Source organism: Anopheles coluzzii, chromosome X (genome assembly GCF_943734685.1).
Source record: "Anopheles coluzzii chromosome X, AcolN3, whole genome shotgun sequence".
Classification (NCBI taxonomy): domain Eukaryota; kingdom Metazoa; phylum Arthropoda; class Insecta; order Diptera; family Culicidae; genus Anopheles; species Anopheles coluzzii.
Window position 1 is genome coordinate 22538278 of NC_064669.1, and position 20000 is coordinate 22558277.

The 20000-nt window shown below is 39.4% G+C and overlaps 1 protein-coding gene across 3 annotated transcripts in view; it reads left to right on the forward strand.

The window, feature by feature from the left end:
* The window catches only part of LOC120949533 (uncharacterized), a 184827-nt gene that overhangs the window by 78807 nt on the left and 86020 nt on the right, over positions 1 to 20000 (forward strand). For all 3 annotated transcript variants that reach the window (XM_040366905.2, XM_040366896.2, XM_040366913.2), the window contains exon 4: positions 11468 to 11563. In XM_040366905.2, coding sequence (XP_040222839.1) covers positions 11468 to 11563 — 96 coding nt within the window. The remainder of the gene's footprint in view (positions 1 to 11467; positions 11564 to 20000) is intronic.

A 20000-nucleotide genomic window follows, 5' to 3' on the forward strand; every position in this document is an offset into this window, starting at 1 on the left:
TAGTTCAGAGTCAGGCACTATGATTGGAGCCTCCATGATCCTAGATCTAGCTAAAGTGACCTCCTGTTCATGAGTGCTTTGCAGGTTGCTTCCAGTTACATGAGCTGCAGCAAACTTTTCTGCTAACCCTTTGGCCTTTTCGCTGGGAGTGAAAAGTACCCTTGCATCATTTGTGAGAAGAGGAATTGGCTTTGGACGGGTTTTGAGAACTTAAACAGCTTTCTTTAATGGATGGGAACCTTTTGTTAAATTTCTTATACTATTTGCAAAGTTTTCATTTCTTAGGAGCTATACAGAATATAGTGAGACATATTTCCTGAACGTGCAAAACACTTCTTATGATAGTTTTTCAAAGAAATGAAGCGCTTAGTACCGCTGTCAATCTGAAGTAATTGTTCACGAGATTTAACAGTAGACAATAGACTGAACCTCAGCATCTTTGAAGATGTTCGTTATACTCACAAGAGCTGCATCGATTTCGCTTAAGTTGTTGAGAGGAGCATTTGTTACGATATCGTTTTCCACCCATGATTCAACTCTATTCCAATCAGCCTCACGATAATTTATTCGTCATCTTGTGTTGATTCTGGCTACTTCAGAGATGGTCCCAACTATTGGAAGATGGTCGGATAATAGTGCTTGTACCGTTGTCAGGTCGTCTAATTTTCTCTCCATGTTAGATAGAAAGAAGCCTGGTGTTGAGTAACTCCTGCCATTTATGAAGGTTGGCGACGCTTGGAAAGACATTGATAGAAGGCCTGTTTGCAGCACCTCCAAAAGTATTTCACCGTTCTTATTTTTGCGAGCATTTCTCCAGTTCACATGTTTCGCATTGAGGTCTCCGGATATAATCAGGTTCCGAATAAGACCAGCGAGCAGTATTAGGTCTTGTTTAAGCGCAGCGATGGTACCATTCGACTTTTTGGCTTGTCTGGGACAGTATACAGCGTAAAACTTATAAATTGAATTTTATGAACGTATAAATTACCCTGATCTGAAGTTATTTCAACGCCAGCAGCTTCATCAAACGTTACATTTGGTAAAGGTAGCGCCTTAAATTAGATGTTTCTCTTCACGAAAATAGCAATTCGTCCTTTTCGCATTGAAGGTCAGTCCAGTCTGATAAAACTATATCCTGACAAACTGAAGCTTTGGTTTGGCTTTAAGTGTATTTCGGTGTTGGTCATTGTATCGATATCCTGATCTGTTAGAAAGGTAATGAGTTCCAGTTTCTTGCGAAAAATTGTGATGACGTTGAAGGCTATGTGTCCATGTCGAATTCATGCACAGGGGTGTTGTTTGAATTTCTATTTATGTATTTTATTTGAATTATATTTTATTATGGCATGAATTATGGGATTATCGTAACGGGATTATGTAACGGCCGGTCTGGTGGTACAGTCATCAACTCGTACGACTTAACAACATGTCCATCATGGGTTCAAGCCCCGAATAGACCGTGCCTTTAGGAACAGACAACACTTGAAGGCTAGAATATAAACAGGGAAGATTAGCTAAACTATATAATGAATTATAAATGTAAAATCAACCGCCTACACGTTATTTTATCCTACTCCCAATATCACAATTTTCCTCTCATTTTCACACCCGGTATAATTTTCTACAGGTGTTGTGTGACGCTGTTGCATGTTGTTGAATTTTCGGCTGCTTCTTGGTGCGTTCGCTGCTGAACCTGCTGGTGAAAATGTTTTTGCTGAATCTGCTACTAAGGCTGATGCTGTTGAACCTGCTGCAGAGGCTGATGCTGTTGAACCTGCTGCTGAGCCTGCCGCTGCTGCACTTTCTGTTGCTGCAGGGGCTGTGCTGAGAGCAACATTTGTATCTGCTGTTGTAGTTGCTAAATCTGCTGTTGTAAATGCAGAATTTGTTGTTGTTGTTATTGCTGCGATACAGGCAACAGCTGATAGACTCCATCGTTCTGAACTTGGGAAGTTTATGGAGATAGCACTGGCATGGCACTGGCAACTGCATCTGGAGATAGTAGTGGGAGTAGTAACAGTTGGTATGGCAGGCGATAAAGGTGCGCTCCACAAAAAAGGATTAATCAACGCTGGGGTAGCATGCATGGGAGCCGGTTTATACTTCTTATTACTTCTTATTACTAGGAGCTTGCTGTTTTGCTGTTGCACGATTTTGGACGAATGCGACGCGTGTTTTGCAGTTTTTGTTAAAGGGGCAGTGATTACAGTTGGCCCACCGGCGCTTATTTTCCTGCTCAACAAAACAATGCTTTGCAAATGTGATCCACCACATTTTAGACAGCGTGTTTTCATGGCGTAATTAGTTTGGCCATGTCCAAAACGCAGGCAGTTTCTGTATTGGATGACGTCATCTCGTTTTGACATGTAACCCACTGTTCCCATTGCATGCTGATCGAACCTAGCCGAGATACTTGAGGCACGCCAGGCTTGGTGATTGCTCCTTTGACAAAGGACACAAAAAAGTTCTTGAACGAGGCTAGCCTTGCCCGTTCACTGGAGAGAAAGCGCACTTCCGCTGGTTTAGGCAGCCCTGCTTCTTCCGTCCACTGTTATACCGTTTCAGAGTTTTCGAAACGCTATTCTTTCACAATAACTTTGAAGAACTTGTCTCCAGGAAAGTCATACGAGTAGAAATCGCGTTGAAGTCCGGTGAGGCGATTTTTGAATAGTTTCCTTTTAACAAAACAAACCTGGCAGAAAGTTTACAAGAGTTTACCAACGCTGTAAGTGTATCAAATTCCTCCTCCGTAAGGTTGAATGCAACAATCGGAGGGATTTTTTCTTTCATCTCACTCACACTTGTCCCATTTTGAGGGGAGTCATTCCTTGAATCCGACGGTTCAACAAAAAAAAAAAACACGAAAAGGATAATTGGGTGTTTCTCATACATTCATGTACACAAAGGATATCCGTGTAAAAAAATATTCGACCGCATGTCCTCGGCGCGGTACAGTGTGTTCGAGAAATGTGCCGCAGATTCAACATCGCGTCCGATGAATTCAGGTATCATCAACGTTTTCAGGTATCATCAACGTTTTCAAGCATCATACCGCAGTCTTGGCTTTGGCTAAGACAGATTCGGGATGGGGTCCCGCGGTCTTGAGATAAAGTGTGAAACCCTGTAAGCTAAGATATTCTTGTCTAGAATATATATATATTTATATTTTTTATATACTTTTAAAGATATAATAGGTATCTAGTCTTCAAAGTTCAAGCTAAGAAATGAAAAACCAACATAAAAATCCTTTTCTGCTAATCCTTCTCTTTTATGCAACCTTTCGGCACGTTTAGTAGACATAATCAGGAGACCGTTATCAAGAAATTTTCATGGCTACCATTTTCATATCACACCACATGACACAGAGGCAAGTGACGGCATATTCGAATCGTTTCCGACACGTGGATGCAACGAGATTTAGAAGACGGAACACGAGGTGCAAGAAAGTATAAGCAACTCCTACCCTTTGGAGTGGCGTGTTCCAAGCGGGATTGTTGGCGTATTATTGCACCTATCGAAGGTGCTTACTTGTACCTTCCGGAATATCTCCAAAACTCTGGGTCGCTTATGGATGGCTACAGCCCAGGAATGTTCAGATTGACTCTCACTAAGCTCTACGCCTCGTGGCAAACGCGTCATCCAATGATTTTTTTTGTTCAATTATTTAAACTAATTTGTACACTTGAATAGCTTCTCTGCTGAATCACATAGATTACAATTTTAACGTAGTTATTTTATTTTTATCAAATCTGACGAAATTATCTTGGTCCCTTATGCGTGGAAATACATTGGAGAAGCCAATATAACGTCGAGTAATACGAGATGTACGGCGACTTCATTGTCGTATCAAGCTCGCCAAGCTTTAATAGATAGGCCATGCTAACAGGTTGGCTGATAGGTCCCCGGTCTGACACATAGATGGCGCCGCTAGTATTAAATGTATATTATTTTTATATAGTACCAACCTTCAAATGATTCGTGTTATAATTTAACGTCTGTATGTCAATTAGTTTGTGAGACAGAGCGTCTTTTGTCAAGCAACTTTTGTTATTGTGAAAAAAATGGAAAAAAGACAACGCAACGTGCCAAAAGTCATTGAGAATGATGGCAAAAATTCATGAATTGGGCTTCGAATTGCTTCCCCACCCACCGTTGTCTCCAGATCTGGCCCCCAGCGACTTTTTCTTGTTCTCAGACCTCAAAAGAATGCTCGCAGGGAAAAAATTTGGCTACAATGAAGAGGTGGTCGCCGAAACTGAGGCCTATTTTGAGGCAAAACCGAAGGAGTACTACCAAAATGGTATCAAAAAATTGGAAGGTCGTTATAATCGTTGTATCGCTCTTGAAGGGAACTATGTTGAATAATAAAAACGAATTTTGACAAAAAAATGTGTTTTTCTTTGTTAGACCCGGGACTTATCAGCCAACCTGTTACATGCATGGAAACGGACGACCCAGTCCGTAAACTGTTCTTAGGAACAGTGGCGGATTTAGCGTGTTGACCCTAAGGCCCAAAGCGGTAAACGGAGTAGGGCCCCCCTTAAGGCGTTGAACGAGGCTGGGGAGTGATTAGCTTTCTTCACGTGGTTTTGGATCAAGCACACTTTAATGTTTTGCCTGGGGTTTTGCTGGGGTAAGGGGGTTGGTCGGGCTCACTCCTGGGCCCCCTATAGTCTATGAGTCCCTTAGTCCATGGAGCCTCTATCGTTCACGGAGGCCCGCAATGAGACTACTGTACACACCATAAATGCTGGACTTTTCATCTACGGGGCCCGCTGCGGTCACTCAGTCTGCTTACCGTTAAATCCACCATTACGGAGGGGGCGTAGTAGGTTTAAATTGAAGTGGCCAGATGGCACGGAGGCTTCACCCATTAAGGCCAGTATAATGAACTGGCGAGGACGAGAGGCCGTGAGCGGATTCGGACACTCCTTATTGCACGAAATAATTGTACAGCGTTGTTTCAATAATTTTTTTTGCACGAGAACGTAAAATACAGACGTTTACGTATCCAGCGTTCGCGGTGGCTGGAGTTGATGAGCGCACTTAGTACATGGCACAGGACAAGGGTCAGTGAAGGCGGCAAGTGCAGAAAGGATTCGAACTTCGTCATCCAGTTCATACAATTTTGTTTCATCTAAACTTGTTCAGCCAATAACCCGTTTTACATTTTACCTCGAAAATTTGAATAGGTCTACCGTCAGTACTGTCTAAGACCACTTCAGATTCTTGACTAGATAGTCCGTAACTAAGCCAACTTTACTATTTTATTCATTCCGCAAATCAACACCTCTAAACGTAAACAAAAGTGTGAATGACAGATAGCAAAACCAATGGCTACTCGAATCTGAAAGACCCAAATAACCAAATCGGCCTTAACCCACTGTAAAGCTACTTCAAACCCACGTGGATTAGTTGTGGTCGATTCAGTCATTAATCCACCAAATTTTAGAACAATTGGAACTGTCAGTTCCGATCATATGTATTGACCTTGCACGCGCTTGGCTCATCTTTTCCAAACATGTTGACGAGAAAAAGATGGATCAAGTGCGGGCTAAGGTCAAATGCTGAACATGATTTTAAAACATCTATTACTTTAACTCATTCACTTACATCAAAGCATAACTTCGGCATTATTATTTATAAATAAACTGTGCACTGACCAGCGAAATGAAAGAGTCCATTTGCAAGTAAACAAGCACACACATTCACATCTTACACAGAAAACTTTTTTTACTGAACTTCAGTAAAATTTTACTGAAATTTTTTTAACTGAAGTTTCAGTAATCCTTTCAGTAAAAAGAATGTTTACTGAATCATTCAGTAATGTCCGGTGCTCACCAAAATGACAGCTCGTTTACTGAAATCCCAGTAAAGCCATTCTCATATTAATGATTATTCAGTAGTTGGTAGCGATTAAAAAATGACGAAATACTTCTTTCAAATTTAGTTTTTTTTGATGCGCAGATATTGCCAGTCGCTCAGTTCATATAAATACATGTTTCGTATTGTTTTATAAAGTTTTTAAACTGTATTTCACCGCCGCAATTGTAGATGGTTCAGTAAGCGCTCACAGACACCACGCAATTTCAGCACGCACAGTGGATTGTAGCAAACATTTTACACACCAACACGGTTGCCAATTGTTTTAAACTACTCCCGTAAGCCGAAATACCACCTGAAATTTCACCAAGGTGCCTGTAAGCGCCTACAAAATCAACTTTTTGCACATCACGAGCAAGTAGGTACGGCATTGTTTTGTTTTGATGTTCTGACTGACAGGTCGATTTGACAGAATGAATTGCTGCATTTTCAGTAATTTGTTTTATTGATATCCAGTGAAACGACTAATTTGACACTTATTTTACAGATTTTCAGTAAAATGCGTATTACTGAAATGAATTCAGTAAATTATTTTGCTGAAAGTCAGTAAAAACATGACATTCATGCTGAAAATCAGTAAAATATTCTATTACTGAATCGTTTCAGTAAAAAACTTTACTGAAGCAGGATGAGAAAATTTGCTGTGTACACAATTATGTTGCACAACAAATGAACTTAAACACACACGTTTTATTGCTTCATTGCACAATTGTACACATTTTGGGATGATACATGTTGAGTAAATGAATTACCCGTGCATAAAAAACTGATTTTAACAAATATTGAAGTGGCCGCTTCTGTAGATGTGTGGTTTAACCCACCAAACTGACATTTTTTTTGCTTTTTTCGATGCAAATGGATTTTTAGTACAAGAAATTGGTGGCGTTTTCAATATCTTGGTTATTTGGGGAGTTATCCACCAGTAGAGAAAATTATCCACCAGTGGAAAACAAACTCCACCGGTGGATCGAACATATTAACCGATCGGATAAATTTTATCGACTTTCGTTGGCGATCAGGCCCAATGGTAGAAAATACATATGCGTACGAAAAATGGATTGGGCGGCAAGGTGACGAATAATTTATCTGTGAAGCTTGTATTGTAGGAAAACTCACTTGAACGCAATTTGTGACAAGTGAAGATCGAAGATCCAACAGATTATTGGAGCTTGTTCATTCTGATATTTGTGACCCTAGCACTCTTGTCGGTTTTGATGGTGAAAAATACTTTATTACCTCCATAGATGATTGGAGCAAGTTCAAAATGGTGTTTTTACTCAAGGCAAAGAGTGAATCTTTTGAAAAATTTCGTGTCTTTGAAGCCATAGTTTCTGCGAAATTTGGATCAAAAATATCTAATTTGCGGTGTGATAACGGTACAGAATACACAGTATTAAATTTTTGATTTTTGCTAAGAAAAGGGAATACAAATCGAGGTTGTAGTTCCTTATACGCCGGAACAAAACAGTGTTAGTGAGCGGAAAAACAGAACCCTTTTAGAAATGGCTCGTGCTATGATGAAGGACTCCAATGTGGAGAAAAGGCTTTGGGGGCCTGCAATCCAAACAGCCACTTACTTAACCAATAGATGTTCTGTGAAGGCTTTAGCTTCCAATTTGACACCATATGAAATTTGGAGCAAGGCAAAATGAAACGTTGACATACTTAGAGTTTTTTTATGTAAATGTTCACATGCATGTTCCAAAGGAAGTAATTGCACTACCAAGCCCAGTAATGGGCCACAAGAAGCACATTATTGGCAAGAGGCGACCCGTTGTCCCTCTAAATGTGTTTCTTAACTTAGTGAATAATACTGGGAACTCATCAAAGACCGGAAGACAAGCCGATCAAAACTCTTTCGATATATTAGAAACGATCGATGATCAAGAGATCAATACAAGCAGAGAGGTCATAAGCCCAACGACAAAACTACCACCACCGATCTTTATCTCAAGCACAATCGTAAGCGACGTGCACAAAAAAATAATCGCAGCTAGTGTAGTGATATACACCACCGCAGTTACAAACAACGGCACTCTGGTACGCACCACTACCAGTAATGATTTTAGAGCGGTAGTAAACTACCTAAAAACATCGAACGCAAACTTTCATATGTAGCAACTGGACGAAGAGAAAACAACAAAAATAGTTTTGCTGGGCCTTACCGGTAAGCCAATCGAAGAGGTCACAAAAATACTTAAAGATAAAAATGTCACACCAGTGGCGATCAAAAAACTGGGCATAAAAAAGAAGCGGTACGACGACCAAGCTGTGTACCTTTTACACTTTCAACGAGGCTCCGTGTATATGAAAGTGTTGCGTTCGATAACAGCATCTGAGCATCAAGTAGTGAAGTGGCGCTATTTTTCAAACAGCAATTCAATCATGCTGTTGCCAAAGCAGTTGTGAAAGCCGAACTAGACCACCACGATCAGCCAGGTTAAAGCTGCTCCCGAATATTGAGCGAATGAAAGCGAGTGGCACCGCAAGAAGAAGTGGCCAGTTGCGATCAAGAATCGAGAGAAAGAACACGGGATTTTTTTAACGCGCGTGTGTGCTAGAGAAAAATAAATACTTTTGCTGGATTAAGGCAAGCAGCGAGTCTTTTATTTTATCACTAGTGCGTTGTTAAAGAAACCGTCAATATTTAGTCGCAAATTTCTACATTAAAAAAATCCCCTGTGTTTATTGTGTTGAGCATAAGCTCGGATTAAAAGCAACACAACGTATCTAAACTCGGATCAAGAGTAGCAGTACGATTAGTCTACAATCCAGGGAGATGACGTGGCATACGTGTGAGCTGTTAGAGGATAGAGCAAAACCATCAACGTCTCCAAACCCAACGAAGACAACCAGAAGCTTCCCGATGAGTATAGCTCGTCAAAATATGTTGCTAAATCTGTTAGCTATAGAAGAAACAATGGAACTGGCCGAGCTAGAAAGACGAAAACAGTCAACAAGACGTAAATATGAGGTCTTGCTGGCTGAATTGGACAAAATGGAGTCGCTGGTAGATTTGCCTGCCACCACGGATCACGCTATTTCGGCGTGGATTGAACCTGAAGAGCCAAGGCACGTTAGGCGGCAACCGGGAGAGCCAAGGTTCATTCGGTGCAAAAAACCCGAGCTCCATTCCACCCTCCCACTCCATTCTTCCAAATGCCTCTGAGGTAACTAAAACGTTTAAATCGACCAGCTTATTATAGCTTGTTTGTATGTGCGTGAATCTGGAGAAAATCAGCTTTTTTATTAATCTATGAGGATGATGTGCTTTTGATTGGACAAATGCAACAATTGTCACTTATACTTCTTTTAAATCTTAGTTTTTTCACAAACTAAGCAAATGCTTTCGACACCTGTTTAAGTTCATGTAAAGACTTGTTTGGACGACATACAAGACTATTCCCTGTTTCCAACCCTTCGGGTTGTGTCATGTCATTTGGTGCATTATCATACCCTTCTGATTTGCCACTGCTAAGATCGTTCGCAAAGTGTCAAGTCTAGTAGAGGGTGAATATGTTTCAAAATAATCAAAACCTTATCGTTGGCTAAACCCCCTCGCCACCAATCTTTCTTTGTAGTGATCTTCAGAATATAGTGTGATTAAAAAATTTTGGAATTTTAAAATATGCCAGCAATATGCCAGATCGTATCGAACGCCTTTGTTGAATCTAGTAATACCAATCCGGTTGATTTTTTTAAATTCCTATTAGCAACTATGTCACTCTTTAGCCTGTCTAGTTGATGAATTGTAAGTCCTGGTTGGAAACCATATTACGATTTTTGTTATCTGTGTGCTTTCTTAATTTGTGGGACATTATTGTCGATGGTGGAGGGATTATTGTTAGTATTTATTGGATGGTATGAGGGTGAGTCTGGATGAAATATAGAAAATTGACGTTTTTGCTATTCATCAAAGACAGATCATCAAGATCTGTCTAATCGATATGATTTGTAGTTAGCGACTTTAAATGTTTGACCAGGTTGGAGAAATGTTTCACACACTACCACAACATCAATATTATATTTTGCTAGATAAATTATAAGATCCCCTTTTTTTGTTGGTAATGCTATTAGCATTTCAGTACGAAATTACAACGTCGGTTTGTCTTTCCATCACGGAAACCGATATTTTTGAACAATCTTGAAGACAGTGGTCTTGATCCTAATGAATTTGATCCTGCTTATTTGTACAGTTTCTCTAGCAAGAGAAAGTTTATTTAACAATTTCGATTTTTTGATCGGAATTAAATAGATCGTTTTGGTTACTGCTCGAAGTTTTGGCGTAGGAACTAGCACATTTAACTTTGTGCTTAGGTATAACTCCATCCGTTGAGTTCTTAGCCACCGCACAGTTTGATGAACCGTGATGTTCGGCACATTTAACGCACATTGGTGAACGGTAGCAATTAGCTGCTCCGTGTCCAAAGTTTTGGCAGTTCTTGCACTGCATGATTGAATTGCTGTTTGAAAAATAGCACCACTTTACTACTTGATGCTCAGATGCTGTTATCGAACGCAACACTTTCATATCCACGGAGCCTTGTTGAAAGTGTAAATGTACACAGCTTGGTCGTCGTACCGCTTCTTTTTTATGCCCATTTGTCCTTCAATACCAACCAGTGTGAACTTAGATTGAGAATCGTTTGCAAATGCTAAAGGATGAAAAATGCAATCGGGTGGATAAGCTATATCGAGAACTAATTGGATGCTTAATGTATGGAACTTTGACAACTAGGTCGAACTTGTGTACAGAAGTGCATTATTTTAGCCAATTTCAATGTTGCCCCACAGACCAAGATTGGTATCATCTAAAACGAGTATTGCGCTACGTGCATGGTACTTTGGACATCGGTTTACATTTCGAAGGTAATGAGAATCTTCCAGCTATCGAAGCATATTCGGATACCGATTGGGGAAACAATGCGATCGATAGGCGTTCGCTGACTGGCTATGTTTTCAAAGTTTACGGTAGTACGGTGAGTTGGTCAACAAAGAAACAAACAACATTTATATAATCTTCAACAGAAGCAGAACTTATAGCATTGTGCATGACGGCATGCCAAGGCATTAGGCTAATACGATTGCAGGAGGATCTTGACATCAAACTGGATATTCCTGTAGTGTACCATGAAGACCAACAATCGGCGATTCGAGTCATGGGCGAGGAAAAGGAAATCAGTTGTCTAAAGCATATAGATATCAAGTTTCGCCTTGTGCAAGATCTCATCCAACGAGGAATCATCGAACTGAAGTATATACCGACAACTGAACAAGTGTCGGATATTATGACGAAGGGTTTACCTGTAAAGCCGTTGGTTCTACATCGCATGGGTTTGGGTTTATAAGCACAAACGATAATTTTAAGTTGTCTCTGTAGGATAGATTCCCTTTTTTTAATATTCGTTCCACTAGTCGATGGACCCGTGGATTTTCCATAAAAGATTTATGACTTTAAATGTGCTTTAGAGGAATAAATAACATTTGCCGATTTTGTGGTGATGTCGTTTGGTATTATGATTTCATTCGGATGAAAATAAAATAATGTATTTACAAAGATAAATTCATCTTACTTTCTTTTCAGGTAACCTTTCTCAAAGAAGACAACAAAATATTTGAATATATTAAAGGACGTAGCCCACCATATCGAAATTTTAGCATACCAGGAGCTGAAATTGATGTGAGTATTTAGCAAAATTAATTAACACAAGTTGACAAAGCAAGCAACTGTCACCAAGTGATAAAATCTTATTAAGTTCGGATCAAACAAAGTGGCCTAAGAATATTTATTTTGCTAGTGATTTCTACACTTATTGGAAGCAAAGTAGAGAGAGCATAACGTATAACGTCTCGGATAACGCAGATATCTTTTCCAGCATACTCTTTATTTTCTCCCACATATACTTTTATACTTTTCCCACATATACCTTTTTTAATACTTTTCGAAGGATCTTTTGAGGATTTACTCAAATTGTAATTATGTTGCCCATTGAATTTTATTTTTAATTTAATTAATATATTCAATTATTTTTTTTTATCGTTCGCAAAAATTGCAAATTTTATTCTTCCTTCCCCCCTAGTGCAACAAACTGTAACGTTGGAAGAAACTCCTACTCAAAAATACGTAACAGTATCTCAGTGTGCAAAATGTTATTCCATCGATCTGATATTTTATTTCCATCATAATAATTTTAAATTTCTTCAGCATGATTTTCAACAGTTGATCCAGAAAATTGAAATTCGATGGGATATAGGGGTATCATATCAAATTCCGCCGAAATTTGGCAGAAATGATCGTATTGGGTTTTGGCGTCATTGCTTGCCTCTGCACAACCAGTTGCCACGGTTTCTGCCTTATATGTTTGTTCGTGTTACCCAGCTACTTTTTCACTGTTTGGTCTGGTGTATCCAAACTATCCGTAAGTCTTCATTTTCAGCTTACTTTGGATCCTATAGTCGCTCAGGGTTTTCTGCTATTCGGAATCGGGCTTTTTTACACTCTTATTGTTGTTTAATATTTCCAAGATGCCAGAACATGCTTACAGGGTTTACCAGCATAATAAACAACTGTCCACTTGTTTATAACAATAGTCGTTTTGAAAAGACACCGCTGTCTACCACTTGCTCACACGTCAGATGGTGTAAGCTACTCTGTCCAATTGAATAACACAATTTTCGTCTTCGATTGCACAACGGTCGGATTCGGCACGGTTTCTTGTGGTTGTTGTATAATTAACAAAATTAATGTTTTGATTTATTGAAATGTATGGTTTATACTGCATATTTCTTGGATAAAAGAAACGTGTTTGAAAATGTTTTGTTTTTGCAAAATTTGTCAAAACAAAACAAACTGTGCCGAATCTGACAGTTGCTTATCGAAGGCGAAAATTGTGTTATTGAAATGGACAGAGTAGCTTACACCATCTGACGTGTGAGCAAGTGGTAGACAGCGGTGTCTATTCAAAACAACTATTGTTATAAACAAGTGGACAGTTGTTTATTATGCTGGTAAACCCTGTATTTGATGACCACACTGCTGAAGGGCGGTCCCGTGGTACAGTCGTCAATTCGAACGACTCAATAAAATGCCCGTCAGGGATTCTTGCCCATGAACCTTCCCCCCCGTGGTAAGGACTGAATATCCGCCTATGTGTGTGCACGGAGTCCATTTTATACGCTACGTTTGCTTTACATTTTTGGTTTGCGAATTACGAATTTGCTTTACATTTTTGGTCATTACGATTAAAGTTCGACTGAAAGGGTTTCCGACAAATTTTGTCTGCTGACTCTAGAGTTACTATTAGTAAAAGTACAATTAATGTCAAGTTGATGGGGGTGATAAAAAAACTCAAGAAAAATCGCCTAATACAATTTTTCTCATTTTTTTATGCTTACGTTACGATTCCAAATGTTAGGATGTAAGAATGAATATCGCAATTGATAAAATACTTGTAATTCAACATTCAAACCAAATGGTAACGCTGTACTTGTGTCAGATTATATTCTTCTTTGTTTTACAATTAGTCAACCTGTCCAATCGGACCGCGAAATTGATTTTAAATTCCAAAAAGGTTACTCTGTAGTATCTGACAATAGCAATCGAATGACTACAAAATCGGATTTGTTTGCGGAAAGTAGATGTAACACTACAAGCAGATGTAACACTACTAGCGATGTAAGACTTACCGTCCCGACCCATCCATCATAGTCGTCCGGAGATGTCCGGTGCCGGTAGTCGATAGCTGGAGCCGTCGTATTCGTCTTTTCCGTTCGAAGCCGGCTCCGTAAAGCTCATGGCTAGTGATGCGCTTTATGACTCCTTTAAAAGAGTGTTGCCAGTCTCATGGTACAGTCGTCAACTCGAACGACTTAACAACAAGCCCGTCATGGGTTCAAACCCCGAATGAACCGGGTTGCAATACGTGTAGGACTGACTATCCTGCTATGGGGAGAAATCAATAAGTCACTGAAAGCCAAGCAGCGGTACAGGCTGGCCTGCTGTCATTTAACCGGTACACATGTTTTAAACGCGGACAACAGGAAACATATAAGTGCTGTCATAGCCTCGTCAAATGAGTTGTAACGTTCTACGGTGAATTGGTGGTCAAAGTATGAAATCATTGACTACCATTGGGGTATGTCAGCTTTATAACACTGTTTTCTTAAGATCACATGCTTTGTCGAAGATGGTGATTGATGGTTTGTTGGGACTTAGACTGTTATGTCAATAGCGGGGTGGTATTGGTCAAAATTTATCATCGGTGCCGGACAACAGCTTAGTTCAATGCAGTATTTTGATGCCATGTGGTAAAAAAAAATCAAGGTCGTTTTGTCGGTGTCGTGAGTTTCTCATATTGCTCAGCTGATAACGGCCGTTAGAAGCAATCTTATCGAGGAATCCAATTGACGAGCATGAATTTGGCGCATAGCGCGTGAACGTTGGTGAGTGAGGAGAAACGCGCTGCGATGAGAGTTCGCATTATGTTTTACACGTGCGCTTCACTAACACTAATACAAATACCGTGCTTTGACGAGCCGTCTATGAATGTGTGTGTCTTCTTTCAGCGAGCTCAACAACTTGGAGCTGCTCGTCACATCGTGTTGTCTCGCTTACACTACTGTTGGGATGAATTTTCGCTAACCGCCTTTGACACGGTTCTGAAACTATATTTCAAATATATTATAACATACACGATCACATTTCATTTCACCTTTTCACTCACTTTTCTAGTCCCTTTATTAATCTGAATATTTACGCTTACTTATTAATCTGTGTTACGCTTACGGCTTTGTCTCTGCTCCTTACTCCTCGCTGGTTGGATTGCTTCTCCCGTTTCGCTGCGTTTCTCTTGACGTTCGCCCTGTATGTATTAATTTCGGATACGAAATTCGCGAAGTCGCGGAAAGTTAGTTGATCGGCTCAGAAAAAAAACTCTGTACACGGGTGCACAGTTAGGCGTCAGAATTGTAAGTGTTTATTCAGATTCAAAATGAATTCTTATATGCTCATTTCTTCAAGTTCTATTGTGGGAAGGTTATTTTCTCTTCCTTTTTCGCATATGTTCGTGTCGCTAGCCTTTTCCTTTTTGCCACGCCTACGCATTCTCCTAGGAGGTTTTCTGGTTCTGATGTGTTGTTTTATGTCAAGCGATCCTGAAGGAAATGTGATCCCTTTTTTATTGCTTTCTCTGGTGAGAACAAATTGTTGCATTGATTGCAGGCGTTGTGGTTTTCCCTTTTTGGCGTAACTGTACCTAACACTTCAATTCGGTGGTGCATGTTCCGAATGTATCGCATCATTGACAAATACTTGAACTTATTGCTTTTCGAATTCTTTATCTGGTTAATGTTATTAACGCATCTACGTTTGAGTGATTTTTAGGTTTAACGATTTTACGGCCGTGAGGAAAATGGATGTAGAATTTTCCTACGCTTCTCGGAATTGGTCTAGCTTGTCACACGTGCATGCTGTAATCCTAAGTTAACCGTTATGGTTTTGAAATGAAATGAAGTAATTGACTGCTAAAAAGTGCAAGTCAAAAAACCCAGATGGCCCTACTTGAAGGGTTTAGGATTACATTAAGTTTGTCTCCTTGATGGTACGTCTGTTCTCGAGTATGTTTGAACTATCATATTTTATTCTATTTTATGGTTAGAAAGAAATATAAAAATCTGGATTGTCGCGTTCGCAACAGTATGACTTTCGTCTCTTCAGGGGTGTTCAAACGCCAAGGGTGTCGAACGGTTTCGTCGCAACTACTACAGCATCGAATCATCGTTGTGTATGCCCCCCCCTCCTACGCTTACAAAACCACCAGTACAGCGCGACGCACATGCGGTGCTGGCATCGACAGGTAAGGATCCATTTATTCACAGATATGTGTTTGCTGGATGGAGGTCGTACTTAGCAGTACGACGACATGATGTGTGTTTTTGTCAGGTTCTGAATGTGTTACGAAAATTTACATTAAGTTTCAATAAAGTGCTTAATGCAACCAAAAATGACCGTGTTTGTGTTTGCTTTTAGAATTAGTGCGCATTTGCGATCGTGTCTATACATGAAAGAAAACGAGAAACGAAAGAAACAACTATCTTTAGATGTGTTCGTAGCATGACTGGAAAGAACACAAACACATTGAGAACCACGCAAATAATGAGACCCCAAGTTTTGTGTGATTCAGGCCGAGGGGTATGAGGATGCTTGAGGAAGCGAGGAGAAACGCGCTGCGATGAGAGTTCGCATTCTGTTTTACTCGCGCGCTTCACTAACACCAATACGTTCACTTTGACGAGCCGTCTGTGAATGTGTGTGTCTTCTTTCAGCGAGCTCAACAACTTGGAGCTGCTCGTCACATTGTGTTGTCTCGCTTACACTACAGCAGGTATGTCAAACTGGCGGCCCGCGTCGATTCTGAATGCGGCCCGCGAGAATATTTTGAGAATTGCTAAAAGCACTGCAAACCATAAATCTGTTATTACTATTTGTCAAAGTGTATTAAATTTTCCAGAGAAGAACAATCCTTTTGTTGATATATTTTTCGAAATTAACATCAATGTACCCATAACATCTCATAAACTTATTCTACACAATCGTACATATCAATCGAGACCCTTAAGAATCATTCAATTGAATGCAAGCTCAGTCGTATTATGTTTCGATTAAATCCTGACTATCAGCAAACTTTTGTGCACACTCAATTGCACATTCTGTATGGAAAAATAGATTTACGTCAACTGTCTAGAAATGAAAAAGGAATGAAAATAACTTGATACACACACTAGGAAACTTTGCAAGAACTAGTGATTGATTTCAGAATCGCATCCACGGCTCAAAACCATTTCCGATCTTAGCTATTCCGACGTCGAATCTGGCCAAATCAAACCAACAGTTCCGTTCGGTGCCGTCCGAAGCCTATAGAGCCGTTAGGACCCATTCGGAACCGTTGGAGTCATCGGTTGTCCCACCGAATTTGACAATCTCCATGCCCCCGACTGCCGAGTAAAGGATTCATTCGGTTCCGAAATTTTTCCAACCTTAGAATGTTACATCATTGATGTTCGATTGGAGCCACTGTTTTTGGTCATAATCATGCCACCATAAATGTTAATAAAAGTGATTGTAGCCAAGTTGCAATTATTTGTACGCCGCATTCTGCAAGACGAATTAATGTACTTTCCAACCTCTCCAAAAATTAAAACAAAAATTATATGATTACGCTTAAGCCTAAGGGATTTAGATCAAGGATAAAAACAATCGAAATGCCGAAGCCTTGCAATACAAAGCTAATTAATAGATAAGCTCACACAGTCCTCAATTCCTCAATTCGTGAATCATCTCCCTTCAAGTGTCAAAAACAGATTTGCCGATCTGTATGGGATCACACTCCACGAATCTTTGTCAGATAAAATTATCGTTATTAAAAAAAGGTTATTCGTAAAATACGAATATATATTGTTATAAGAAATGAATATGCCACCAGAGCACTTGGAACTTGGAAATTAGCGAAAAATAATGTATAAACACGAGTTATTACAATTTTTTCCTTGATCTGTCAAAAAATTACAAGTGTAAACAGTTTAAAATTAGGCTACTTATACTAATCTCGGGTGAAATAATCTAATCTACAAGAACTGCAAAAAAATAGGAATGACAGCGAACAGAACGGAACTTCCTACGACACACTAAAAACGATAGAAAGCCCTCGTGTACGATAAAAGCAACAATTTTGAAAAATAAAGCTGTTTACACAAGCAAATATTTTTGTTATTCATTCAGCGATGGATAGTTTGGATTGCATGAAAAGGATTCACCACAGGCTGCTAGACTTCCGCTACTTCAGTGAAAAAGTGTGTTTGACAGATATTTGCTAGCACAACTGCCGTAAGAGAACGCAAGTAATGAAAGATATCCTATTTTAATAATGACATTGAAAGTACAATAAACATTTTTTCTAATATAAAAAAGAGCACATATAAAAATAACATCGTGAATTTGTACATCACAAACGATTCCAGATAAGAGGCGAGTAGTACAAAAAATCAATTAGATTAAAAATAAAAATCTAAATAGTACTTTACATAAATATTGGGTATTTTTTCCATTCTCCACTTTGCGGCCCGCGAATCACTGAAAATTTGTATTTGCGGCCCTCTGATGAAATGAGTTTGACACAGCTGCACTGCAGCATCGAACCATCGCTCCGTATGTCCCCCCTCCTACGCGTACAAAACCACCAGTACAGCGTGACGCTTTGTCGGAGATGGTTGTGCGCGTTTTGTTCGAAGTCCCGCGCGCAGTGTTTGAGCGTTGGTGCGCATTTCGTCTAAGTCTCGTGCGCTGGTGTGTTTTGGTGAAGTGTGAAGTGAATAAACAATGTGCACAGACGGACATGCAGTGCGTGGATCGACAGGTAGGGGAACTGGGGGTAGTTTCGACACCTTAAGGTTTTCCTCTCATTGCAATACTTTTGCCAATGTAAACTTACTAGTAGACATCGAAAAAGCTTTTTTGGTGTATTATGTACCATCTTACGAGAAACTACGGTTCCTGGATTGATTTTGATAACATTTTGATAAAAATAAAAAAGTGTGTTTTTTGTTGCGTCACGACTGCAGTGCGGGTAAGTTCGACACCATGATGGGGTAAAATAGACACCTTGGGGGTGATTTCGACACATTGGTTTTAGCTTTTAAAATAACAAATTCTGATGGCCTGTAGTTTTCATTGAAGTTCAACAAAGTATTTCGTACCAATTTTATGAAAAATTAACACACAACATTATTGAAATATACGAAAAAAATGAAGTTACAAGCAAGAACAAAAATTTCATAACAAATAGCATCGGACCAGACTCCATATAGTAGAAGCTGCAGCGATAGCATTTGGTTTACGGAATAATTGGTTAAGATTCCTTTAAAAAAATAACCTGGCTATCTTCCAGTAATCTTTTTCTTTTTTTATAAAGAAGGGTGTTCAATTTTATTTTTCTCTGCCAACTCGAAAGCCAAAAGGCGAACATCGGTCAATGTGATTCCAAACCAGCGACTTTTTTTTTTTCTTCAGTTAAGCCTACCCGGCCTAAAGTCAGCCTAAAATACGGTCAAAGCCATAACAATATTAATTTTCATAAGCCTAAACCATATACAAAGTACATGTTTTGAGTCCGAGTTTGGCAAACGTTCTGTGAGAGAATAATAGCTAAATTCCATAATTATAACTTCCTAGGTTTGTTGACATCTTAAATTTTAAAGCTTCTACGGTATTTTTAATTGCGTGTTTGTTCAGCTTGATTATTACGTTTGTCGTACATCGTTAAGGGACATCTTTATTAAATACAGGCACTTTCAAATTACGATATAAAAAAGTTAACATGCTACAAATAAGCATTACACTACTACCAAGTGGGGTGTCGAATTTACCCCCATTGGCCGCACAAGTTTTAGTGACATTTTATATTATATAGTTCATTATAAAAATTACGCCCTGTGATACAGGACTAATCAATAGTATTTATAAAACAATACTATTAACACGGAAACTATAATTTTGTTGAAATAACGCCACAATTCCTTAAGTCCCAGAAGTAAAAACTTACATCGGCTGTCAATCAGAACCACCATGTGTTTATTTTGTTGTTTTTTGACAATTGACAGGTTTCTGATCAGTGAAATGTGACTCAAATATTCGAAACAGTTGACATAAATAATATGTATAAGTTTTTTGTCTTCAAAAAGTTTTAGAAATACAAAAACGACAAGGTGTCGAACTTACCCGCAGTGTCGAACCAACCCCGACTTCCCCTAAGAATTTGCTGAACAGAGTCAACGCAGATTGTCGACAAGTTTCCCGCAGTCTGGCTCGACCCGGTACTTTGCAGTATGACGCCATTCGTGAGTATGATAGATTCAGAATGTGTTGTGATAGTGTACTTTATGTTTAAATAAAGTGCGTAATGAAATAAAAAATGACCATGTTTGTGTTTGTTGTTAGAATAAGTGCGTATTTGCTATCGTGGCAAAGCATGAAAGAAAGCGAAAAACAACAAGCTTTTGGTGTGCTGGTAGCATGGCTCGAAAGAACACAAACACATTGAGAACTGCAGAGCGCACTGTGCGTT